Here is a 25,436-nt window from a genome sequence, read left to right as displayed (position 1 = left end):
GGATAGGATGGATGGGATGAAAATACCAACACATTTCTTTTCATTGTAGAAACAGCATTGAGAGAAGGAGATTAACCAAATATTTGTAGATTTCTTACCTCATAGACTGAGGAAAGGAGCAAGGGAAAGAGGCTCCCACTCAGAGAAGGGGTTGAAATGTTTATTTGAATCAGAATGAGTCTTGAAAATACTCAAACTAAGAAGCCAATTGTTTTATTTTACCCATTTTCTAATTGTGCCTTAAATATTCTGTTCATCCGCATCTAAACGAACATCGTTTCCGCCCCTGTATCTAATATTTCTGTGTTTCTAAAATAAATAAATAAATCTGTCATGGATGGTAGGGAAGCATTTGAGCAGGGGAAAATATTGTAATATTTTTAAAAATATTAGTTAATGTTTAAAACACTGGGTAGAAAATGGAATCTTTTATTTTTAAAATCTGATCAACTGTCAAAAATACTTAGTATGTGTGTGTAAAAGAGCTCAGGTGCTTCCTAGATGCTATTTGTAGTGACTGAGGAGGAACCAACCAACTCCTGCTCAGGAGTTAAGCCCTGAGGCACTCATGATGATATGAAAAAACATTGTGCGTTCATGACTGTCTGTCTGTCTGAGGACCCAGTGCTGCTGTGTGGACAGGAATGATTTAATCCTAAAAAAAATACTGTGTGTATGGGAACACTTTAAAAATAGAAACATTTCTCTTCTTTTTCCTTCCTTCCCAGTTTTACTTTCATTAACACAGTACCTGCAGATGACTTTCAAATTCAGTCCATCTTTCCCCCTCCCTAACCCTCATTCAGGATCAGAGTTCTGGAATTTAATCTGTTTGGAAAAAGTCCAAAACAGAGTCCGAGAATGGCCTTCGTGAACTCTTGTCATGTTCTGGGCCCTTCTGTGCTTGCTGGTGTTCTTTCTGTTCTAGGTTCTTGCGAGCCTTTCCTTGCTCAACGCAGAGCTTTCTAGGAGCTCCTTCTGGCTCAGTAGCACCCAGTTTCTGTATGAACTTGCATGCCTCATGAATCCTTTTAAAAACAGGTTCCTGAATTTGTGGTGGATTTTTATTCTGTGCTTCTGTTTCCTCCAAGGCCTTTTTCTGTGCTCCCTCTACCGTGCCCTTTTCAGTTGCCTTCTGTTCTTCCAGGGCCTTCTTCAGAGCCTTCCCTTGTTCCTCCAGAGCTGCCTTTCGGCCCTTTGCCAATTCCTCCATAGCAAGATGGGCCCTTTCTTGTTGCTCAAGGGCCTTCTTCTGCATTTTTTGCCGTTCTTTGCTCTGTTTTTCTTCTAGCTCCTTAAGCATCATTTCAGCTTTCTGCTGCTCTGCTAGGGCTGCCTTCCGGCTTCTTTCTTGTTCCTCCAGAGCTGACTTTTGAGCCTTTGCCAATGTCTCCAGAGCAAGACGAACCCTTTCTTGTTGCTCAACAGTCTTCTTCTGTGTTCTTTGTCGTTCTTTTCTCTGTCTTTCCTCCAGCTCCTTAAGCATCTTCTCGGCTCTCTGCTGCTCTGCTAGGGCTGTCTTCCTAGCTCTTTCTTGTTCCTCAAGAGCAGACTTTTGAGCTTTTGCTAACTCCTCTGTTGCAAGATGGGCTCTTTCTTGTTGCTCAAGGGCCTTCTTCTGTATGATTTCCTGTTCTTCCAAGGTTTTTCTGTGTCTTTCCTCCAGCTCCTTAAGCATCATCTCCGCTCTCTGCTGCTCTGCTAGGGCTGCCTTCCTAGCTCTTTCTTGTTCCTCCAGAGCTGACTTTTGAACTTTTGTCAATTCTTCTATAATATGTTGAGCTTTCACTTGTTCCTCTACAGCTCTCTTCTGTGCTCTTTCTTGTTCCTCCAACACTTTGTTCCGAGTTTCCTCCAGTTCAATATGCATCATCTTAGTTTTCTGCTGTTCTTCAAAGGCTATCATCTGAGCTCTCTGCTGTTCCTCTATAGACTTAGCATGTGCTCTCTCCAGCTCTTCCATAGCCTGCTGGGCTATCCTTTGTTCCTCTAAGGCCTTGTGTTGAGCTCTTTTATTTTCCTCCAGGGCCTTCTTTTGAGCTATGTCTAATTCTTTTAAGAGCTTCTGAACTCCCTCTTTTTCTCTCATCGTTTTCTTCTCAGCCCTTTCCTGCTCTTCTTGGAATGTCTTCTGAGTCCTTAAGAGTTCTTCCAGGGCTGCCTCTGCCATCTTCTTTTCTTCTAGAGACTTTTTTTGTGCTAGTTCCTGTTCTTCCATGACTGCCAGCTGGGCTTTCTTCTGCTCTTGCAGTGCCTGCTGATGAGCTCTTTCCAGAGCTTCTAGAGCTTTTTGCGCTTTCTCCTGCTCCTCCAATGCCTTCTTTTGGGCAATCTCTAATTCTTCTAGGGGCTTCTGAGCTACCTCTTTCTCTCTCACTGATTTCTTTTCAGCCCTTTCCTGCTCTTCTTGGACCTTTCTCTGAGCCCTTGAGAGTTCTTCTAGAGCTGCCTCAGCCCTCTTCTTCTCTTTAAGAGCTTTTTTCTGTGCTTGCTCCTGTTCCTGCAATGCCTGCTTATGAGCTCTTTCAAGAGCTTCCAGAGCATTCTGGGCTCTTTCCTCGTCCTCCCTGGCCTTTTTTCTGGCTGTCTCCAAGTCCTCAAGGGCCTTTTTCTGAGCAAATTCTAATTCTTTTTTAGTCTTCTCAGCTCTCTCTTCTTCTGCCATTGCTCTCTTCTCAGTCATTTTCTGTTCTTTTTTAACCTTCGTCAAGAGTTTTTCCAGGGCTTCCTCTGCCATCTTTTTTTCTTCTAGATATTTCTTTTGTGCTAATTCCTGTTCTTTCATGGCTGCTGCCTGGGCTTTCTTCTGTTCCTCCTGTGCCTGCTGATGTGCTCTTTCTAGCGCTTCCAGAGCTTTCTGAGCTCTCTCCTGTTCCTCTAGAGCCTTCTTCTTTGCGATCTCTAATTCTTCTAGGCCCTTCTGAAGTAATTCTTTTTCTTCCACTGCTTTCTTTTCAGCTATTTCCTGCTCTTCTTGAAACTTTCTTTGCACTCCCAGGAGTTGTTCCATAGCTGCCTCAGCCCTCTTCTTTTCTTCTAGAGCTTTTCTTTGGGCTTGACCTTGTTCTTCCATGGCTACCATCTGGGTTTTCTTCTGTTCCTCCAATGATTGCTTACGAGCTCGTTCCAGAGCCTCCAGAGCTTTCTGAGCTCTTTCCTGTTCCTCCAGTGCCTTCTTTTGGGCAATCTCTAATTCCTCTCGGCTCTTCTGAAGAACTCCTTTTTCTTGCATTGCTTTCTTTTCAGCCCTTTCCTGCTCTTCTTGGATCTTTCTCTGAGCCCTTGAAAGTTCTTCTAGAGCTGCCTCAGCCCTCTTCTTTTCTTTAAGAGCTTTTTTCTGTGCTTGCTCCTGTTCCTGCAATGCCTGCTTATGAACTCTGTCAAGAGCTTCCAGAGCATTCTGGGCTCTTTCCTGGTCCTCCCTGGCCTTTTTTCTAGTTGTCTCCAACTCCTCAAGGGCCTTTTTCTGCGCAATGTCTAATTCTTTTTTAGTCTTCTCGACTCTCTCTTCTTCTGCCATTGCTCTTTTCTCAACCATCTCCTGTTCTTTTTTAACCTTCATCAAGAGTTTTTCCAGGGCTTCCTCTGCCATCTTTTTTTCTTCTAGATATTTCTTTTGTGCTAGTTCCTGTTCTTCCATGGCTGCCGCCTGGGCTTTCTTCTGTTCCTCCAGTGCCTGCTGATGTGCTCTTTCTAGAGCTTCCAGAGCTTTCTGAGCTCTTTCCTGTTCTTCCAGGGCGGCCTTCTTAGCAAACTCTAATTCTTCTTGGCTCTTTTGAAGCACTTCTCTTTCTTCCACTGTTTTTTTCTCAGCCCTTTCCTGCTCTTCTTGGACTTTTCTCTGAATCCCCAGGAGTTGTTCCATGGCTGCCTCAGCCATCTTCTTTTCTTCTACAGCTTTTTTCTGGGCTCGGTTCTGCTCTTCCATGGCTGCCACTTGGGCTTTCTTCTGTTCCTCCAGCGCCTGCTGATGAGCTCTTTCCAGAGCTTTCTGAGCTTTCTGAGCTCTCTCCTGTTCCTTCAATGCCTTCTTTTGAGCAATCTCTAATTCTTCTCGTCTTTTCTGAAGTGCCACTCTTTCTTGCATTGCTTTCTTTTCAGCCCTTTCCTGCTCTTCTTGGATCTTTCTCTGAGCCCTTGAGAGTTCTTCTAGAGCTGCCTCAGCCATCTTCTTTTCTTTAAGAGCTTTTTTCTGTGCTTGCTCCTGTTCCTGCAATGCCTGCTTATGAGCTCTTTCCAGAGCTTCCAGAGCTTTCTGAGCTCTTTCTTGTTCCTCCACAGCCTTCTTCTGAGCAATGTCTAATTCTTCTAGGCCTCTCTGAAGCACCCTTCTTTCTTCCATTGCTTTCTTCTCTGGCATTTCCTGATTGTCCAGGACCTTTCTTTCAGCCCTTGATAGTTCTTTCTGGGCTGCTTCAGACATACTTGTTTCTTCTAGAGATTTTTTCTGTGCTTGCTCTCTTTCCATGATGGCCATCTGAGCTTTTTTCTGCTGCTCCAGAGCCTGTTTATGAGCAAATTCTACAGCTTCTAGGGCTTTCTGGGCTCTTTCCTGTTCCTCCACAGCCTTCTTTTGAGCACTTTCTATTTTTTCTAGGGTCTTCTGAGCTTTTTCTTTTTCTTCAATTGTTTTCTTTTCAGCCATTTCTCGCTCTTCTTGAAACTTCCTTTGAGTTCTCTGGAGTTCTTCCAGAGCTGCCTCAGCCATCATCTTTTCTTCTAGAGATTTTTTGTGTGCCAGTTTCTGTTCTTCCATGGCAACCACATGAGCTTTCTTCTGTTCTTCCAGTGCTTGCTTATGAGCACTTTCCAGAGCTTTCAGAGCTCTCTCCTCTTCCTGAAGGGCTTGTTGCTGAGCTCTTTCCTGTTCCCCCAGGACTGTCAGTCGAGCTTTTGCCAGTTCCTCCAGAGCTGCTTGCTGAGCTCTTTCAAGTTCCTCCAGAGCTAGCAGCTGAGCTTTTGCCTGCTCTTCTAGGATCACTTTGTAAGCTTTTTCTTGCTGATAGAGTAACTTCTGGTGTGATTTTTCCTGTTCTTCTAATAACCTTCTCAGAGAATTTTCCTCTTCATCCAGTTCTTCTTGATAAGCTCTAAGCTTTTCCTCAAGTTCCTGCTGAAGGGCTCTTAACTGTTCCTCCAACTCTTTCTGATGGACTGTTCCCTGATATTTTACTTCCTTGTGCTGAACTATTTCTTGCTCCTTCAGTAGCTTCTGCTGAAAGTTTTCTTGTTCATCAGTCTCCTTTTCAAAAGACCTATATTGTATCCATATGCTTTCTTGCAGACTTCTTCCCACCTCTTCCTGGGACATTCCCTCCTGTTTCCTTAGTACGGTGTGTTTGACTCCCTGCCATTCCTTCATGGTTTCCTTCCAAGCCCTTCTCTGGTCTTCAGTGGCTACCTTGTCATCACTTTCTAACCCTGCAAGTATACTTTGTGGTCTTTCATGCGTCTCACAAACTTTGTGAAGGCTTTCCAGAAGCTCCTTGTACTTCTTTTTCTCAAGTTTCCGCTCATGCTTTCGGCAGTGTTTGGCAATTTTCTGAGCCTTTGGCTGTATCTCCTTCAACATGGCATAGGATTCTTCATCATAATCCAATTGGCAGGCCAAGGCTAGGTCTTTAGCAGCCCTCTGCCAGTAACCAAGTAGCTGCAATGCTCTTCCTCTCCACTTGTAGGGCTGAGCCGAATCAGGGTTGATCTGTATGGCTTTGTCACAGTCCCTAATTGCAGCATTTGGTTTCTGAAGCTTCATATAGACCTTGGCTCGGTTTGCATATAAAACGGTAAGGTGTGGGTTTAGCTTAATAGCTTCAGTGAACAGATCTAAAGCTTTAAGAAGTTCACCTTTATTGATTGCATCAATAGCTTCTCTTTTCTTTTCACTGGCCTGTTTTCGCATTTCCTCTGTTACTTTCAAGTTTTCATCTCCCATCTCTTGAGGAACATCTTCATCTGGTTCAATCACCTCTTCAGTATCAATTTCCAATTCACTCTCCTCAATCTCTGATTTGATGCATTCAGAATCACTCTTAGTTCCCTTCTGAATCTCTAGTTCCTGAACGTCAGATGTTTCGTATTTTTCATGTGCTATGAGTTGACCTTTTTCCTGTTCTGCAGCATACAGAGGATAGGCTTTGCATTGTTCCTCTGGAAAATGAATAAATGGTTCATGTTCTTGGGCATGATCATATGGAACTTCCTTTTCTTTGGAGAGTTTAAATTTACTCCTTTCTTGTTCTTCTGAAATGGTATCTTGGTGTTTTGGTGTTTCCAATGGAATCTTTGTCTGTGTACTCTCTGGGTCCACAAGGGCTTCTTTCATCCTTTCCATCTTTTCCGTAAATGATTCCGTATTACATTTTTCTTCATGCTTTCTCCAACATTGAGTGCATGACTGGGTCTCTGCTTCTACCTCCTTCAACATGGTATATGTATTTTCATCATAATCCAACTGACAGGCCAAAGAAAGATCTTTAGCGGCCTCCTGCAAGCATCCTAACAGATGAAATGCACCCCCGCGCCACTTATATGGTAATGCTGCATCAGGGTTTATTTTTATAGCTTGATTGCAGTCGCTTATGGCAGCATGTGGCATACGCAGCTTTAGAAAGGTACTGGCTCGGCAAACATACAAGTTGGCACACCGGGGGTTTAATTCAATAGCTTCAGTGAACAGGTCAATGGCTCTTTGCAGTTCACCTTTATCCACTGCATCAAAGGCTTCTTTCTTTTTTTCATTGGTTTGCTTCCACATCTCAACTGTCTCCACATTTTCATTTAGCATGTATTGGAACTCATCCTCATGATCTAGTTTGCCATTTGCTGTTTCATTCTCCAATGGTGTGTTAAAATCTCTCTCTCTCTGATCTTCTTCATCATCCTTTGAAGTTGCCTCTACATTCTTAACCTGCTCCAGTAACTCAGATTCCTTGTATCTTAAGGCACACTTTGCACGTGTCTCAGAAATCCTTTGAAACCCTAACTTCAATCTTCTTACCACAGCATTGGCTTCTTCTTCATACTCCAGTCTAGAAGCTAAAGCAAGATCACAGGCTGCCTCTTCCCAATGCCCCAAATTCTGGAATGCTTTCGCTCGCAGTCTGAATGACTCTGCTGATTTGGGATTCAGTTCAATGGCTATGTCACAGTCTTTAATGGCAGCCTGTGCCTCCTGCAACTGCATAAAGACATTGGCCCGGTTAATGTAGGAACTAGGAATATGTGGATTCAACTCAATGGCTTCAGTGAACAAATGAACTGCTTTCTGAAGTTCACCTTTAGCTAGGACTTCAAATGCCTCCTTACACTTTTCATTGATTTGATTCCTCATCTCTTCAGTTACTTTCAGACTATTGCATCCCAGTTCGTGGATGTTGTTCTGACATTGTTCCGTTTCCTCACTACAAGGCTCAAAATTGTTCTCCTTGCTTGGATCTTTCAGAAGCTTATCACCAGCTTCACCTACACAAATGTTGTTTGTTGTATGTAGTAAGGAATTATTTATGTTTCCTAATGATTCCCGAAGGAAGACCCGATCTTCAGAATTAGCTAAGTTCAAGTAAGGCTTGACCTGGTCATGTGTGTCACTGTGAACTTTTCTTGGATCCATGATGAAGGGAAAAGATGAACAGATGCAGGAGATAGTTGGGCCTTAGAAAGGAAGGAAGAATTTATGGAAGCTGGCTTGAGAGTTTAGTTATTAAGTTTATGAGTGGCCTGATGGGAAAAGGCCCTCATAATTCCTCTCTGCCATGGCCCTACTTCTATATCTACAACTATTTCTTAATGTGCCAAAACTGAGTCTTAAAGACTCAATAACAAAGGGAGATTTTGTGATGTCATCAGTCTCATCATCACTGGAATTTTGAGGCAAGTTCTTAAGGTCATGTAATGCCAACAATTGCCTATAGTCCTTTCTTTTTCATTTATATGCTATGTTTAATGGTATGAATAGTAGTTTTTACTGATTTTTCACCTGCACAAAAATGCTTACAATCAAAAAGAAGAAGTTGTTTACATCATTAGATGGGAAACTGCAGCTTGCTCACTTTCTGGAATTTCCCATCAGCATCATGCTTCTCTTTTTGAAAAATTATGAGACACTGATTTCTGACTTCATTGTAACTCAGGAACTGGTATGCTTTATACAATGATACATTAATATACTGTGTACAGTGGTACCTCGGGTTACATACGCTTCAGGTTACACACTGCTAACCCAGAAATAGTGCTTCAGGTTAAGAACTTTGCGTCAGGATAAGAACAGAAATCGGGCTCTGGCGGCACAGCGGCAGCAGGAGGCCCCATTAGCTAAAGTGGTGCTTCAGGTTAAGAACAGTTTCAGGTTAAGAACAGACCTCTGGAACGAATTAAATACTTAACCCGAGGTACCACTGCACAGGGTTATCTACTTGACATTAGGTGAGCATTGTTAGATTGTTTGTTAAAGCATTGCTTTAAATTGTTTTTAATACTGTTTTTTAATTCTGTAACCCATCCTGGGACCTTAGGATGAAGACTGGCTAATAAATAAATAAATAATCAATGAACCAAGGAACTGAATGCCAGATTGGAAAACAGTAAGACTCTTGCCAGAGTAGTACATGCTCTGGTTATCTCCCGCTTGGAATACTGCAATGTGCTCCACCTGGGGCTACCTTTGAAGGTGATTCAGAAACTACCACTAATCCAGAATGCGGCAGCTAGACTGGTGATTGGGAGCGGCCACCAGCACCATATAACACCATTCCTAAAGAATCTGCATTGGCTCCCAGTAAGTTTCCAAGCACAATTCAAAGTGTTGGTGCTGACCTTTAAAGCCCTAAACAGCCTTGCCCCACCTCCATTGTTCAACCCCAAGGGCCTCCTAGCAGTGCCCTCACGGAGAGAAGTGACGTTACAGGGAACCAGACAGAGGGCCTTCTCAGTGGTGGTGCCCGCCCTGTGGAACGCCCTCCCATCAAATGTCAAGGAAATAAACAACTAATGGACTTTTAGAAGTCATTTGAAGGCAACCCTAGATTTAATGTTTGATATTTATTGTATTTTTAATATTTTGTTGGAAGCTACCCAGAGTAGCTGGAGCAACCCAGTCAGATGGGTGGCTGCTGCTGCTGCTGCTGCTAATAATAATAATAATAATAATAATAATAATAATAATAATAAATTTGCAATGCTGGACATTGGCCTAAAACAATTTGGAGCAATTATGTCTGTTTTAAAAGATTTTTTTAAAAAATGATTTGGTCTTTATTGTTTGAAGCAAATTTTTAGATGCATGGAGATGCGAGGACTATTAAATGAAGATAAAATATCAAAAATACCCTAATATTTGACTTGCATATAATTTCCGTTATTTTGGACTGCAACAGTTCACCAGGAAGAAGCCTTGTCTGACATGGGAAACCTGAATCTGGGTGGCCTGATTCAGACTGGGGCTCACAAAACTGAACATATTGAGAATTATGGTTAGGTCAAAAATTTTCAGAGATCCAAGTACAACTATCAATTTGATCAAAGTGACTCTTGAATAAACTGATATAACTAAGCTTGTGAATAATTCCTCAGGAAGCAGGGATGTCTAAGGATATTGAAACATAGTGGGTGTCAGGCTTCAGAGGATCCAACCCCCCACGGTAGGTTGCCAGGAATGGATAAGACAAGGAAAGTTCTTAACAATGTTGTTTATTCAATATTCACAGAGAGAGGCTTAGAAATGCAGCCTCTTGGAGTAATGGTGTTGCTCCGAATAAATCTCCACCCACCTTCTCTGCTCCTTCCTCCTTCGTCAACAGCACCACCCACCTTACAGCTGTTGCTTTGGGCCACCTGTCCCTGAGCCCTTTGCTCTCCTACTTTTAAGGCTCGCCGGGTTCTGGGAGAAGGGGGGTCTGGAATGCTTTCAGTTATAAAGTGATTCAGGTAGCTGTGTTGGCCTGATGCAGATGAAATAAATAAAAATCATCCATCTCCTACTACCCTTCTGAGAAAAATCCCACCCCACCCCACCCTCCCACTGGTTACTTCTGTTTCAGTGTATCTGAAGAAGTGTGCATACACACAAAAGCTTATACCCAGAACAAACTTAGTTGGTCTCTAAGGTGCTATGGACACGTTTAGGGCACTGTGGTCTAAACCACAGAGCCCAGGACTTGCCGATAGGAAGGTTGGTGGTTCGAATCCCCGTGACGGGGTGAGCTCCTGTTGCTTGATCCCAGCTCCTGCCAACCTAGCAGTTCGAAAGCACGTCAGAGTGCAAGTAGATAAATAGGTACCGCTCCAGCGGGATGGTAAACGGCGTTTCTGTGCGCTGCTCTGGTTTCGCCAGAAACAGCTTAGTCATGCTGGCCACATGACCCGGAAGCTGTACACCGGCTCCCTCGGCCAATAAAGCAAGATGAGCGCCGCAACCCCAGAATCGTTCGTGACTGGACCTAATAGTCAGGGGTCCCTTTACCTTTTAAGGTGCTACTGGACAGTTTTTTAATTTTTTTAGTGATAACGTGTCAGCCAGCTGCCCTGGCTATGCCTCCTCCTCTCCCATTATTTCCCAACTTTTACCCTCATCTGCCTCTGAACTGTGACCTCTGCAAACCACTGTTGTAAACCTATACTGTCTTCTTCTTCTGTGGAAAGTTCAGACTGGGAAGGTGGTCTCCACCATTCCTCCTCTGCCCGGTCCCTGACAGTGGGTCATAATTCACAAGAAGTATAAAGTAGAGTGATGGTGCCTCTGAAAGGGGACATTGGCTTGTTTTAACAAACCCAAGCTTGGTTTAGGAGACTAAGTCTGGATTTCTGCTCATACATATCCTACTCAAACAAAAATAATTTGTATGTTTAATTACCTTTCTCATGTGGTTTGATACGGTAATGATGAGCTACCATTAGATTAGACTATATTTGTTTTATTTTTAATCTGTATTGCAAAACGGATAAAATGGGGCACTCATCCTGATTTGTTTGCAGAGAGATTACACAATGTTACATCAAGCAAATGTCATCTGACAGTTCCCAGCATATTTCCCTGTCTCTTTGCTACCACAAAAAGTCTGAATTGTGCATGTATTTGGGGGGGGGGGGTTTGCTGCAAGACCTCCAAATCAACTTTAACTGAGCAACCTGAATTTGCCTGTATGTGCCTGAACCTCACCAGAAAATAGCAGCAAATCAGGAAGTGCCTTAAGTCTAATTCTTAAGAGCTGCGCTGGGACCTTCTCTACTTTTCAAACAACTACATGTAACTGGTAGGAATCCACACATACACATATAGTTTTAATTCTATTCATGTTTATTTTTGTTTTTTAAAAAATGATTGTTCCCTATTATGTTTTTAACTGTTCTAATTTCCCTGTCAGGGAAAAGCTGTGTGGGTGAATAAACATTTAAAATAAACATATTGTAATAATAATAATAATAATAATAATAATAATAATAATAATAATAATAAGGCACATCCCTTCTTCACTGGACACGGTAATGCTCTGCGCCAAATTTCTTTAGATTTCGCCAAACGTGTAATAAGCCTGCTAGGCCAAAGCAGGCGTCCTTACCTGCTTTCAAAACAAACCAAACCAAAACAAGACCCACTTTTGCAGGGCGCCCTGATTCTGCCCCAGAACTGGGCGACAGATGCTGCGCCGCTTGGGAGCCGGAAGTCTCCTCGGAAAGCGAAGGCGGCCGCCTCCCCTTCGAGCGGAAGCCGCTCCGTGACGCCATTTCCCCCTCGCCGGCGCAAGTTTTTTCTCTCGCTTCCGCTTCCGCCTTCCTTTCCCGTTGCTGGTATTGCTACGTGTCCAAGAAGTCGGTGAGTCTCGAGCGGAGTCGTGTCTCGGGGGAGAAGGGGGGGAGCAGCGCAGGAAGGGGAGCCCAGAAGCGAGTTGCGAAGCAGCCCTGACTCAGCGGCGGGACCACAACTCGGTCGCCTTTCCTGGTCTCCGCAGCTGAGGGGGCTGAGGGAGGGGGGGGGCTGCCCCATTTCTGCGTCTGGAAATGCTGTGTTTCATGTATCGCTGTCCTCGCCCCCCAAAAAACAAAGGGGGGGGGTAAGAAAAGTGGGGGCACATCTGATCACGTCACACACATACGGGAAGCTTGTGCTCACTTTGTTCCTAATTAAACATTGGCCGAATATGAGGTTTGATACCAAGCACTTCCGAAGGTTTGTAACCCTTTCTGTGCCTAAATCACGAACTGCAGTGTTTTTTCTAAACTTTGTCATTGGCCTCAGGACACAGCCGTGTGTAATAAGGGGGTGGGGAGAGAGGGACAGAAACTTATTTAACTTGGCTGTGCAGTTTAGGGTATTATATTACCACCAGGTTTTTTTTAATGTCACTGCTCCCCCACCCTCCACTCTGGTCAACTGTACTTCCATGTTCTCCCAAATGTTAAAAGGTATTTCAGATTTGCCTCCTTTTGAGCAACTGAATATTCCTACACTGAATGGGGGGAAGCTATGAAGCTTGAGAGCCTCAGTGTCAGCTAACCATAATTGGTGATGGTGTAAAATGGGTGCATTACTGTTACACTATAGCTTCATACAAATGACCAAATTTCCTGAGCTCATTATCATTGTGCACGAGTGCAACAAAAAATATTAAAGGAACATGTTGGAGATATCTAAAATAACACTGTAGGTGCTGGGGTGTATTAGCATTGTTTTAAGTGAACATCAGTATAATGTCTGTGGTTTTTTAACAGTTAAATAAAAAATGCTAGCAAAAACTTTATTTGCTGTATAGGAGCTTTGTGGTTTGAATTGAAGGCAATTTCTAAGCCTGATTTGGAATGACTGTATATGAAAAAAGCCTAATAAGTTGGTATGTTGGTTCTTTTTCTTGCAGAATATCATGGATCAAGTAATGCAGTTTGTGGAACCTAGTCGTCAGTTTGTGAAAGATTCCATCAGGCTCGTTAAACGATGCACAAAGCCAGATAGGAAAGGTAAAGCCACCAAGAAGAAAAACACTGAATGTGTTTGTGACATTGCAGAGTAGAATAAAATGTAATAAACAAGTTATTCCTGTAGATGACAATAGACACAAGCTCCTGTGTTTAATATCATATTTTCATTTTGTTGGTAAAATATTTAGTAGGTTTTTTAAAGAGGAGATCAGTACTGCATAGGTTGCATTTTTAACAGACAAAAAAACCCAACAATCTAAAATATATAGCTGAGCTCATATGCCTAAGAGTTATGCAACAGTGTGGTTTCTGATAGATGGCTAGAGGCTTTGCTTTTGAATGGGGTGAAGATAGTGATTCTGAGCAAAAGTCTAGAAGTGTGCTTGTCATCTTGTCACTGATGAGCTTTTGTGGGAACACAGCATCAGCAAGAGCGCCCATTCTCCTGAGCCTAGAGAAGGTTAGTTGCTCTCTGTCATACAACTCGGAGCCTTGGAGTTACTTGGAAAGGAACAAGGCTTTCTTAGTCCTGGTGCGACAGGGTAGAGCTCCATTCTGCCTCCCCAACCCAGCTCACTCCATGCAGCTTTGTTTGGCCTCAAGCTCAATGTGATGTTGGACAACACCCTGCTTCCTCCCAGGTTTGGTGAGGGAAGGTTGTAGTGAGCACAAATTGACAAAATTGTAGACCCTGCAAAAAATTATTCGGGTTGAGTGTATAGTTACACTATGGAATCTGGTTAGAGATATTAAGCCCATGACGTGGGTGATTATGATGTCTTGTAGACCTCTTCCCTTGACTTTCACTTCTTCATCTATTTCCTATGGACCACTCTTCTTTTTTAGGGTCTTTTCCTCCCTCCCTTCCTTCCTTGCCTATCTCCTCTGTAACATCAGATCATTGAATATGTTACAAGATGGAAAATAGTGGCAGCATAGGCATAAATTCTTGAAGATTTAATGGTTACTTAAGGTGCCATCACTTGTGGCAGACTTAGCCTGTAGAGAAAAGGAGCTTTCCAAACTGTGTGTTGTGACATGTTAGTGTGTTGGCTGCAGTGCTCCTCTAGGGGCTGGTAAGGGGTTAGTTTAATCTCTGGTTTGCTAGTCACAAAATAATGCATGCATAAAAAGTGTGTCACCAAAATGAAAAGTTTGGAAAGCTCTGCTCAAGGGGGAGATCCCCCCCCCAAAAGTTCTGGGCATTCAGTATCACTGTCAATGGTGTGCATAGAATCATGAATCATAGAAATGGAAGGGACCACAAGGGTCATCTAGGCCAACCCCCTGCAATGCACAAATCTTTTGGCCAACATGGGGCTCAAACCTCTAGCCCTGAGAGGAATCTGATAATCCCTGGGTCCCCAATTACATTCAGGAACCAATGTGAATCAATATATAAGCTTTATTATTGAAGCCATAGGTCACCACAGTATAAATACAGCAAGCTGTCATTTTGATGTATTTAGCAAACATAAACAGAAAAATGAAAAAAAAAACCAACTCCCTAATTTAATCAATGCATTTTCCCTCTTCAATAAGATATACAGGTGTTAAAAATGCAATAAAACAAAAACACATCCCACTCACCCCTATGTTTTTTTGAACCTGGCTTGTATTTTCTTAGCAGCCACATCATTTTTGCTATGTGGGAGAAAATGTCTTTGCCTGCATCAATATACATATTTGGTCCAGGAGTTGTTTGACAGACTAAAGGATACAAGGTGGCAATTGTGCTTAGAGTGCTCATATAAGGAGCAGCTTATATGATTGCCCTCTTCAAATATCTGAAGGGGTATCACAGGGAAGAGGGAGCAAGCTTGCTTTCTCCTGCATGGGAGGGTAGGACTTGAACCAATAAATTCAAGTTACAAGAAAGGAGATTCCGACTAAAGATCAGGAAGAACTTTCTGACAGTGTGAACTGTTCAACAGTTGAGCAGACTCCCTCAGGAGGTTGTGGACTCTCGTTGCTTAGAGGTTTTTAACAGCGGTTGGGTGGCCATCTGCCATGAATGCTTTTAGCTGATTCCTGCCTTGCAGGGGGTTGCACTAGATGACCCTTGGTGTCCCTTCCAACTCTACAATTCTATGAGATTCTAACTTAGCAAGTTATGGGAGGCATGGGCCCTTTAACTCGGAAAGTGTAGGCATTTTGTAAGTGGGGGAGGGGAGGGGGAGGCCAGCATGTGCTCAGTGAATAGGCAGGGTGGTGATGGCCACACACTTCAAATAATAACCAGATTTAAATCAGAAAAACTTCATAGTCTCCTCCAATTGTTCAAGTATTCCTGGCTAAATATAAAAACACATTTGGTTGTAATTATTCAAAAGTCATTTAAGAGTACATTTTTTAAATACATTTTTTTTAAAATTCCAGAATTCCAGAAGATTGCTATGGCAACAGCAATAGGATTTGCAATAATGGGATTTATTGGTTTCTTTGTAAAACTGATCCATATTCCAATCAACAACATCATTGTGTAAGTACATGCATCATAATTGATATTGCTGGTATAAAACAACAACTTGTGAGCAATGTACTAAAATTGGATTTTTGTGCACTCTGCTGTGATATCTGGCTCTCATGATGTCGTCTGTAGAATCCTGTATGCACTGGCATACTTAAATAACATAGATATCTACTTTGAATCTGTCCTATGTATTCCCTTGGCCTGAAAGTGGAGATGAGCACCACGCTCCAACTGGACTTAACCATCCACGGGTCCTTTACCTTTTTACCTTGTTTATTTAAAGTATGTGCAGGCTACTTTTCTATTGCTTACAGAAGGGAAAGGCATGCTGCTAAAAACAAATAGGATGATACACTTTAAGTAAAGATTTTTTGATTTTTTTTTTTTTAAGGGGGGAACACATTACTTTAAAAACAAAACGGTACAATACTATTAAGTGCCTCTGTGATTGTGTTTTCTTTTTTTACAGGGGTGGCTGAATGCATCAAGAAGACATGTACCTTGATTTTGCTTGTGGTAACAAAAGAGAACATTCTGACCTTTCTGGCATAATCTTCCTAAATCATCTTTTGCTACTTGTCGTTATAAACCGATTTTAAAGTAAAACTGGTGTGGCTTCTTAGTTGGTTAATGCAAACACGTGTAGGCCAATGTCCATCACTGACTTAAGACTAAAAACTTTATGCTTAGTAAACTTTGAGGTCAATTCGAGTTTTATGAAATGCTCAATCTCTTCAGTGTCTGGGGAGGGGAGCATCAATAGTTGAATAAACTGAGGAGCGCATGGACACTCCAAACTCTTTACAGTGGTGCCTCAGGTTAAGAACTTAATTCGTTCTGGAGGTCCGTTCTTAACCTGAAACTGTTCTTAACCTGAGGTACCACTTTAGCTAATGGGGCCTCCTGTTGCCGCCGAACGATATCTGTTCTCATCCTGAAGCAAAGTTCTTAACCTGAGGTACTATTTCTGGGTTAGTGGAGTCAGTAACCTGAAGCGTTTGTAACCCGAGGTACCACTGTATAACCTTTGTATACAAGGTTCTGGTTGCCTCTTAAGATGTTCAGCACTGACAGAGCCCTTTTCTCTTTATTCCCTCATGTAATAGCAGAAGCAAATTCATAACAAGTCTGATATTTAAATGTAGCCTTTATTAAATGCAAGAATTTGCATAACACTTGTTTAAAATGCGACATTAGGCCATCTTCCCTTTTTAAAAACAGACTGTTCATTTAAACTTTGGCAATTATAATTAAGTGTTTTAGCTCAAAAATTGTTTTTGTTTCTTATAGATTGTTGTAATTACCAGGGAGACACTCTACACATTTTCATTGTGTGCCTGCCTCTCCCCACCCCCTTTTAATACAAGCAAAGGTGGTCCCTGGAGCCCGTGATGTATGCATCCAAGCTGTCATCAGTGAGCATCCCTTTGTATTTGGCCCCTGACACACACTATGGGCTAAATATAGATGAATGCAACAGAGGTTGCATGCATGGCTATTATATTATCATGGCAACTTATTTTGTGGGTTTTGGCTTGGGGTGCGCACTACTTGTTCCAGCCCACTGGCAAGTTGAATGTTTGTGTTCTGCTGAAGAGAGCTATCAAATTTTCAGAACACAAAGTTATACAGTGTTCTAGTCTGTAAGTTATTTATATCATCAAGTGATATAAATATCACTTTATCAGCCCTTCCAATCTTTAAAAAAAATCCTATGCACAGTATATATAAAAAACACATCAATGTTCAGAATTCTAAAAAAGCTTACAATACAGCATTGCTCAAATGGCAAAAAACTAAAACCCCTGGCATTCTATAGATTGAAGCTGCATAGAATCATAAACTCTTGAGTTGGAGAAACCAGCTAATGCATGAAATCTAGATTTAGATAGTGCAGTGACATTTTCCCAGGAAGCATTGCTTTAAGGCTTGGGCTGAAGAAAAATAGCTGCTGAGAGTTTATGCACATCCTTTATCTTTGATGCCCATTGTCCAAAGCAAAGGTTTGTCTGTTTCAATGGTCACAACTCCAGACTCATCATAAGTGTTTGAAGTGCTGACGAGTGTCCCAAACTTCAGAATGCTTCTGTCTGTAAGCAATGAAAAAGAAGGGTTAGTACAAGAGTTCCTGAAGTTTGAACCAACACAAACATAGGGATAAAGTCAGTAGAACTGGTGCAGTGTAAGCATGATCTTGAACATGTTTATTCAGGTGTGAGGCTGTGGAATTTACTCCTACATAAATGGGACATAGAAGACTACAGCTATGACGGCATGATAATAAAAGCTCCCCACAGCCCCCTGAAAGTATAGAAGTGTGCCTGATCAGTACTGCCAAGACATGGTGGCGCTTAGATTGTCACGACTTCCTCCAAAGAGTCCCAGGCACTAGTTTTTTGAGTGCAGAAAATATGCTGTTATGATAGGTTTGCCTATCTACCCATGTGAACTTCAATTTTGGGGGGGCGGTTCTTAGGCCATCTAAAGTAGCATAATAGTGGCACAATGTTTCAGTGTGTCTGGCTGTTAACCAGAAAGATGGTCCAAACACACCCAGGGATGGCTGTGGGCAGGATTCCTGCATTGCATGGGGCTGGACTAGATGACCCTTGGGGATCCCTTCCAACTCTACAATTCCATGACTCTTATGTTTGCCCTGAGATAATTAGCCACAGAAATTACAGCAGGGATATGCAACTGGCAGTTCAAGTGATGGACACCAGGGCTCCTAATCCAAGCCTCCAGCATGGCTCCTGATGACACCCACTCACTCCCTCACATCACCAGTACATCTGATGGAGGTTTTGGCAAAGTCTTCTCCTTTACAGAAGTTGGAAAGGACTTTGGAGGTCATCTCTAACCCACCCCCTGCTCAATGTAGCTACAACATCCCTGACAAATGGGTGTCTGCTTCAATGCTTTTGGCAACTCCTGACAGTCTGTTTCACTGCCAAGCAGCTTTTACTGTGAGGAAGTTTATCCCAATGCTTCACAGAAATCTGCTTTCATGCAGTTTCTACCCACTGGTTTCAGTGTTGGCCCCTGGAGCAGCAGAAAAGTAGTCTCAGTCTTCTGCATGGCAGCCCTCTTCTGGCACCGAAATGTAGGCAAAGCATCTTCCCACTATTTCAGAGCAAGAAGCAAATAGGTCTGTTAGAGGCTGAGCGAGCAGCAACTGAAGTGGGTGAAGGGAGGGCTCCATCTGTGGCTGCTGTCCCAGGGGATGAGAGGAAATAAATCCTTTGCTTTCACCTACTTCATGTGGGAGTGAAGGGACAAAAGGACAAAGGCAATCAGTGCAATAAAATGACTCACTGAAGATTTTTGTACTAGTGGTCTTTGTCCTTTTGTTTTTCTCTTGTGTAGTACAATCTTCTAGCTTTATGTGGAAGTGGGTCGGTGAAGTCAATGTCGGTCGCCCTTCAGTCCTACTCCATTCAAAAGACTGTCCATTCCAAAAAGTAGTTGCTAACCAGAGGACAAGGGTCTATAAAAACATGCTGCAAGATCTTGTTAGCCCCATTACTTTGTGTCTTATTAAAGAGCATTTTATTTCCTTGCCATGTCTTGTAAAAGTGGTGGAGGAAAAAGGTTGTGCCTTCTTGCAGGAAGACATGTAGGTAACTATTTGAGGCTGGATCTCTTTTATGTGGAACTTATTATGTAACCAATTAAAGGATAATACTATGGACTACTGACTTAACACACTTCCCGGGATATCACCTTCCTTCAAGTAGGAGATGAGACATATTTATAAGAGTAACAAACCTTTCAGCGTGGTAGGTGACACCAGCTAATTTTTTAATGTGTTGTTGGATATAATATAAAAGGGCTTTGCTCTACAGAGCTTTAAGAACATATGTGCCTATATCTGAAAAATAGGAGTAAGTGATGGAGAAAAGGGAATGGTGTGGAATGGACATTGTGGAGTGGGGAAACAGTGGGGTTTAGTGATAGGAAATAAGGGGGAGGCTGATTAGTGTGGTAAAAAGACAGTGCAAGAAAGCGAGGGAAAGCAGATTACAAACACATGTAATGTGAGAGTGAGGCTGATGAATTCTGGTGGGAAAGAGGTATAGATGGATGGAGGAATGACATGCCTCCCCTTGTCCTTCAGCTAGAGTTCTGCCCATTAGTCATAGGGACTCTTCTGCCTATAGGTCCTCCATTGCTCACTGAACTAGTTGCCCCACCCCTCCATACAGGCTCAAATCCAGCCCAGCGCTTTCTTTCAGTCCCTGACAATGAGCTGTTGCGCTGCAGTCCTTCCTCAACATGCTTAAGGATCCCACACTGTCCCACTGCATCATGGTTCCTCAGTCAGCCAGCTGAAAGTATCTGCATGGTGCTGTTTAGAGTCATCTACATCAACTACATGTTTAAATTAGCCTAAGTGTTAATGTCTGACGTGGGGCAAATTCTGGAAGGAATGGTTACAGTTGATTCTAAATATCTACTTTAGGTGGGGTATCCAAACAATAGGTTCTGCAGCAGCATCCTCTCCCTATGGCTAAGATTCAGACAGTTTCCTGCAGCAATAGCTCTTAGTGAACAGTAGGTGGCACCTTTCATCTTTCCCTCCGAGCAGTTTTTCTTTCGGAAGGGCAGTTTACTGAAACACTACAAGAAATAACCGCTGCTATCAATTCATATAATTCATGTAAACAAGTGTTTTCATGCTCAGCAAACATGTCTAACTAGTGTAATTGTGAGCACATTTTAAAGCCAGCCAGCCAGCAACCAACACAGAGGTAGCAAGGCTTACCAGTGAAAAACAATGGTTTGTCAATATTTTTGGCACAGAGCTGTTTGGTGGTGATGCTTTGTGTCAGCAACAGGGAATCTCTGGTTTTCAGATGCATCCTCCCCATCCCTGGCTGTTGGCCATTCTGCCCGGGGCTGAGGGGAGCTGGGCTCCCCCTACATCAGGAGGGCCAGTTTCCCTCCCTTGTTTTATGGGGTGTGTCGCAGCACAATATCAACTCTGAGTAGTGTAACTGGATAAATTAATAATGTTTAGGATTTGTATTAAAACCTTCAGAGTGCTCAAAGCATTCTGCATACATTATCTAACAAATTCTTATGACCCCCCTGCAAAATAGGATTCTTTTGGTTTGTGTTAAGTGGCCCAGCAAGTTCACAACCAGTGCCACATTTGAACTGGGAGCGTAATTGCTCACACTGCTAGCAATGAAAATGAAATGGTAGTTTACAAAAAAAGTAAAGAAACAAAACTCCTTCCTGCGTTCAGAGTATGTGAGGAGGGGGAGAAAGGCTCACTCTGCTTGCACCATTTGGACTATCTTTGGGTTTAGCTGTCCTAAATTACTGGTTTCCACGGATGACTGGAGATTTATTATTTAGAATACCATGTTTACAATCTTCTACAAAATCTCTAGCCCACATGGGTGGAGAGGTTGTGAAAATATGCCTTGAATAGAACATGCTTATATCTTTTGAGCAATGCTTCTCAAAAAAGGCCATGGTGGCTACAGAGGACACGAGGTGGCTGACTTTACAGCAAAAGCTCATTGCTGATTCCAATAACGAGATTTCATATGAGATCAAGAAGGAACAAATGAAAAGGGAGGAAGCCATGAGGCAAAGCCTATTGGTACTGTAACAGGGCTGCTAGGTGATTTGGGAAGAGAGGTATCTATCAAGAGCATTGATGGCATGAATCTATCTTTTAAAAAGCAATAGAGGTAGGAAAGAAACATGAAATCTACATGTGCTAAAAGCATACCCTCCAACATTTCTCCGAAGAAAATAGGGACGTCCCATTCCATAATGATAATTTTAATATTTATACTCCATACATCTTACTGGCTTGCCCAGCTACTTTGGACGGCTTCCAACATATATAAAACATAATAAAAAAATTAACATTTTGTTAATGGCCTGTCAGGGGTTCAGGAGTGGAGGCACAGGGAAGGAGGAAGCGGAGAGCGAAGGGGAACAATCTGAGGGCAGTGTAGGTGAGGAAGACAGTGGGGCAAGAGATTCCATGAGTCTGTCCAGTGAGTCGGAAGATTCACAGAAGGGGGCACCCATAGCCAGAGCAAGGGGGTTCCCGGGAGGGAGGCACCAGAAGCAAGGAACCAGCGGTGACTCCCAAAGCAGCAGCTGGAGATCGGGACCAGTTTCCCCACCAGAGCGTAGCAGGGGGGAAGAGTCCCAGGTGTCAGGACCGGTTTCCACTCCAGGGGAAAGAGAAGATGAGGCAGGGCTCACCACGCCCCTGTCGCTGAGTGAGGAAATAGAGGGGAAGTCAGATCCAGCTAGCCCCCCCGAAGGGGGAAGCAGTGACAGGAGCAGTGTAACGGTCAGGAGGAAGGTTGCTGGCTGGGCGCGCGCGCCAAGTTCAAATGCACAGGCGCGCGGGACAGCTGAGAGCGAGGATTGGGAGCCAGGTCCTAAAGCATGCCGGAGGCAGGGGGAAGAATCCGGAGACTCTTCAGCATCAGAAGAGTCCAGAAAGGGCAACACCCCAGCGGGCAGACGGACCCAGAGGAGAAAGGAGCAAAAGAGGAGGTGGAGCAAGGCTAGGGTCTTGAACTGGTGTCTGGGGGGAGGAGATTCAGACGGAGCTTCAGCGGTCTAGGGTTGAGACGTAGAGCTGCGCGCCGCGGCTTTGGAATCGAAACTGAACCTTAATAAAGACTTTTGTATATAACAAGAACTGGCGTTGGTCCTCTGTGAGCTGGGACCTTGGGCAGCTCTGACACTTCCATATACAGGATGGCCTTCAGATGGCTCGGAGGTTGGATAATGTCATACCCTCCAACATTTCTCCAATGAAAATAGGGACATCCTAAAGAAAAGTGGGAGATTCCAGGATCAAATCAGAAACAGGATGTCCCTGGAAAATAGAGACACTTGGAGGGTCTGTAAGAGTCCTTCCTGAGCTGGAGTACCAACTGCAAAACTTGTTTTTGAATGTTCCCTGAAGTCAAAAACAACAAGCTTCCTGTGGATAGAAAGTTAGGCTATCAGGAAAAAGGCTGAGGTAGAACTTTTCTGCCTGATGTACTAGTTTTCAACATGAAGTTTTTTTTTAAAAAAAAAATTGGGGTAATTGTAAAAAAGTGATCCCTTCACTTACAATCTGAATAAAAAAACAACCCTTTATTGAAAGTTTTTCATATTTCAACATGTAAATGTGCACACTGACTGCAAAATAACTTGTAATGTCACAAAAGTATATCCCAAACTGAACACTAAATAACAGAAGCCAAGAATGAATGAATGAATGAATGAATGAATGAGGAAAAGATATAAACATACCATCATTGTATTAAACATCTAATGTATAAAAAGCATAAAACATTTCAATAAGCAAATCAATGGAGATTGTGAAAATAATTGTTTTGGTATCAAATCATATTGAAATTATTTCTGAGCACCTGGAGGCTTAACTGCTCCAGTTTGAACTGCTGTATACTCTATACATGCTAATGAATATATATTCCCTCCCGCCCCCCCCCCACTCCACCTCTGGTTATCCTACTTTTGTCTGCTAATTTTTTTCTAGCAGGGCAATTCCCCCCCCCTTTGCCCACCAGCCTTGCAGAGTAAATGGTGCATTACCAGCGACAAGGCCTTGCTATTACCAGACCAGCTGCTGCTCAAAGAAAAAGATTCAATGGAGTTGAATGTAAGTTCTGGGTTAGAGAAATGATTCGTTTTACAATTGTCATGCGATTTCAATGACCACATCTCTTGTGGTGAACAACTAAAAAGAAAACCAAGTGAAGCAACTTTTAAGGAAGAATGGAACCTGTTCCCCCCTCCTGTCACACAGTGGTGAACTAGTGGAGAACCCTGGAGTTCTGAAGACTCGTGTCTTCAGGATTATGTTGAATGGCCTCAGAGCACAGAACCTCACACTGTTCTAAGGGTTCAGTTCTCCCTTAGGTTGTCTCCTGTACTTCCTGTGCACACATTAGGTCAAAACTCTGGTCGTTTCCATTACTGAATAAATAGGTAGAAGAATCTTTCCAAGTCTGGACATTTGAAATATCTGAAATTATTAATAATTAATTAAAAGCTTTTAGTAAAATGAACACAACTTCCATCTTTTCCCATGAGGGAACTCAGACGTTATAAAATGGCAAAAAATGACAATCAATAAGCTGAAACGCGTAAAGTGAAAATATTGAATTACAATTTTTTGCTTGCCTATTTCAATTTACTCGGAGAGTCCCCATGGAAGGAGCAAAATCTGCATTTAAATAGGGATGTTTTAGCAATGCACCAGCTTGCCTTTGTAGGCACTGGGTACCAGAAGAATAACACTCAACCGTTTTATTTTCTATCAAAATACACAATATGATTATGTGTGTGGAGCGAAAGCTTGCATATTCCATGTGTGCGCATTTACAGTGTGTCTCTGAATGGACATGAATTTAACACTCATCCAGGATCTTTGCCAGCGAGTCCCCAAGCATAATACTTTACTCTCCTCAACACAAGAGAGTGGAAACCATCCACTTTTGTGGAACTCAGTAAAGGGATGCATCCGGATACAGTGGTACCTCAGGTTAAGAACTTAATTCGTTCTGGAGGTCCGTTCTTAACCTGAAACTGTTCTTAACCTGAAGCACCACTTTAGCTAATGGGGCCTCCCGCTGCTGCCACGCAATTTCTGTTCTCATCCTGAAGCAAAGTTCTTAACCCGAGGTACTATTTCTGGGTTAGTGGAGTCTGTAACCTGAAGTGTATGTAATCTGAAGTGTCTGTAACCTGAGGTACCACTGTAGGCCTGAGGGTGGTGGACTGTTAAAAGTCTTTGAGGGTTCCTAAATCAGAGAAGGCAGTGGCATTTCCCCAAGAAGGGGAATTTAGGGAGTTCTTCCCAGGCTAAAAGGTGCAAGTTTTCCTCCCTGCTCCTTGGGGGTACTTCTCCTGCTCACAAAGTCTAGAAGAATGAAAACCGACTTGTGGGTGTGTTGGACATTGTTCAGAGGAAACCTATTTGAAGTGGCCTTACTCAGAGACCACTTTGGAGAACCTTGCTTATTGGGCGATATCAGGGCCGGTCTACCCAGAGGCAGCAGATCTGGCCTCCAAGGAACACACTGCAAGTCAGTCTTTACTCTCACCCCCACCTTGTTCCTGATGCAGATCTCCACTCCCCACTCCTTCCCTGGCAGGGGCGTCATTTTATGGTTCACCTCAGGTGCCGAAATATATTGGGCTGGCCTGGGTGATATACAAATACTGTAAATAAAACAAACAAATTATGCCAATCCTGTTGGATCTTCAACCCTATGGTAATGCACAATGTGACGAAAGTATACCACTGGCAAGTTCTTTGTTGAAAAGGAATCCCTTGCAGTGTTTTGTTCTCGTCTTGTGGCAAAGTGTATTTTGGATTGCATTGATCAATCTGTGGGCATGCCCAGTGCTCCACTGCAAAGGATGGCAACCTGTTTTTCAGAGAAGCTTGTCCACATGTATCAATCCATTTACTGAGGAATCCCAGATGAGCTTCCAAAAAGGACCCAAAGGTTCTTTAGAACACAGTTTTTCAAACCACAGCCACAAAATAAATGGTAAGATCCCTGGAAAATATTCTGGATATATGTGGAACAAATTTGTAATGCCTGCCAACCATCCAACTGCCACCGTGTCACAGGTTTACAAGGGGCACAAACTGGCCCTTGGCCAAGCTTACATTGGCTGACTGTTTCTGCCTTGTGGGTGCTGGATGGACAGGAGGTTAAGAGCCACTTTCTGCTGCTTGGCTCATAAAGCTCAGATTACGCGCAACAGCTTCTGATCAAATTAAACCTCATAACCAAGAGCTTTATTGCAAAGCTTTTAAGAATAAATGGTGCCATTACTTTTGAGAAGATAATGGGGTTTATGGAAACATGGCATTATATTCTCACTAAAAAAAGTAAAAAGAATAAATACATGCACACCACCCAAGTACCAGCTCTGTATTTTATAGACTGTTCTGCCTAAAGTTGGAGAATGCTAGAGTACGAGAAGGAGAAATAGATTGGCGCACACTGCCAACAGCATTAAAGTTCCTCTCTTCTCAAAT

At 42.8% G+C, this 25,436-nt stretch overlaps 3 protein-coding genes across 8 annotated transcripts in view; 1 reads left to right on the top strand and 2 right to left on the bottom strand.

The window, feature by feature from the left end:
• Nucleotides 1-413: 413 nt before the first annotated feature.
• LOC309353915 (uncharacterized protein) lies at nucleotides 414-7,805 on the bottom strand. The gene has a single exon (XM_081883529.1). The coding sequence runs from the start codon at nucleotides 7,610-7,612 to the stop codon at nucleotides 824-826; it is 6,789 nt and encodes a 2,262-aa protein (XP_081739655.1). The 5' UTR covers nucleotides 7,613-7,805; the 3' UTR covers nucleotides 414-823.
• Nucleotides 7,806-11,653: 3,848 nt separating this feature from the next.
• On the top strand, nucleotides 11,654-15,395 carry SEC61G (SEC61 translocon subunit gamma; the record flags this gene model as incomplete). Its single annotated transcript, XM_081931202.1, has 3 exons — nucleotides 11,654-11,809; nucleotides 12,849-12,948; nucleotides 15,289-15,395. Exons 2-3 carry the CDS (start codon nucleotides 12,855-12,857, stop codon nucleotides 15,393-15,395), a joined length of 201 nt encoding a protein of 66 aa, XP_081787328.1. The 5' UTR covers nucleotides 11,654-11,809; nucleotides 12,849-12,854.
• A 435-nt stretch (nucleotides 15,396-15,830) lies between these two features.
• The window catches only part of TPK1 (thiamin pyrophosphokinase 1), a 251,460-nt gene continuing 241,854 nt past the window's right edge, over nucleotides 15,831-25,436 (bottom strand). For 4 of the 6 annotated variants that reach the window (XM_081931180.1, XM_081931184.1, XM_081931182.1 and 1 more), the window contains one exon: nucleotides 15,831-17,472. In XM_081931180.1, coding sequence (XP_081787306.1) covers nucleotides 17,342-17,472 — 131 coding nt within the window. In that variant the 3' untranslated portion in view covers nucleotides 15,831-17,341. The remainder of the gene's footprint in view (nucleotides 17,473-25,436) is intronic. The other 2 variants (XM_081931181.1, XR_014173172.1) reach the window with 2 other exon arrangements.

Source organism: Podarcis melisellensis, assembly GCF_964234715.1.
Source record: "Podarcis melisellensis genome assembly, chromosome: 12".
In the NCBI taxonomy this organism is placed as follows: domain Eukaryota; kingdom Metazoa; phylum Chordata; class Lepidosauria; order Squamata; family Lacertidae; genus Podarcis; species Podarcis melisellensis.
This window is presented reverse-complemented; position numbering and strand designations above follow the sequence as displayed.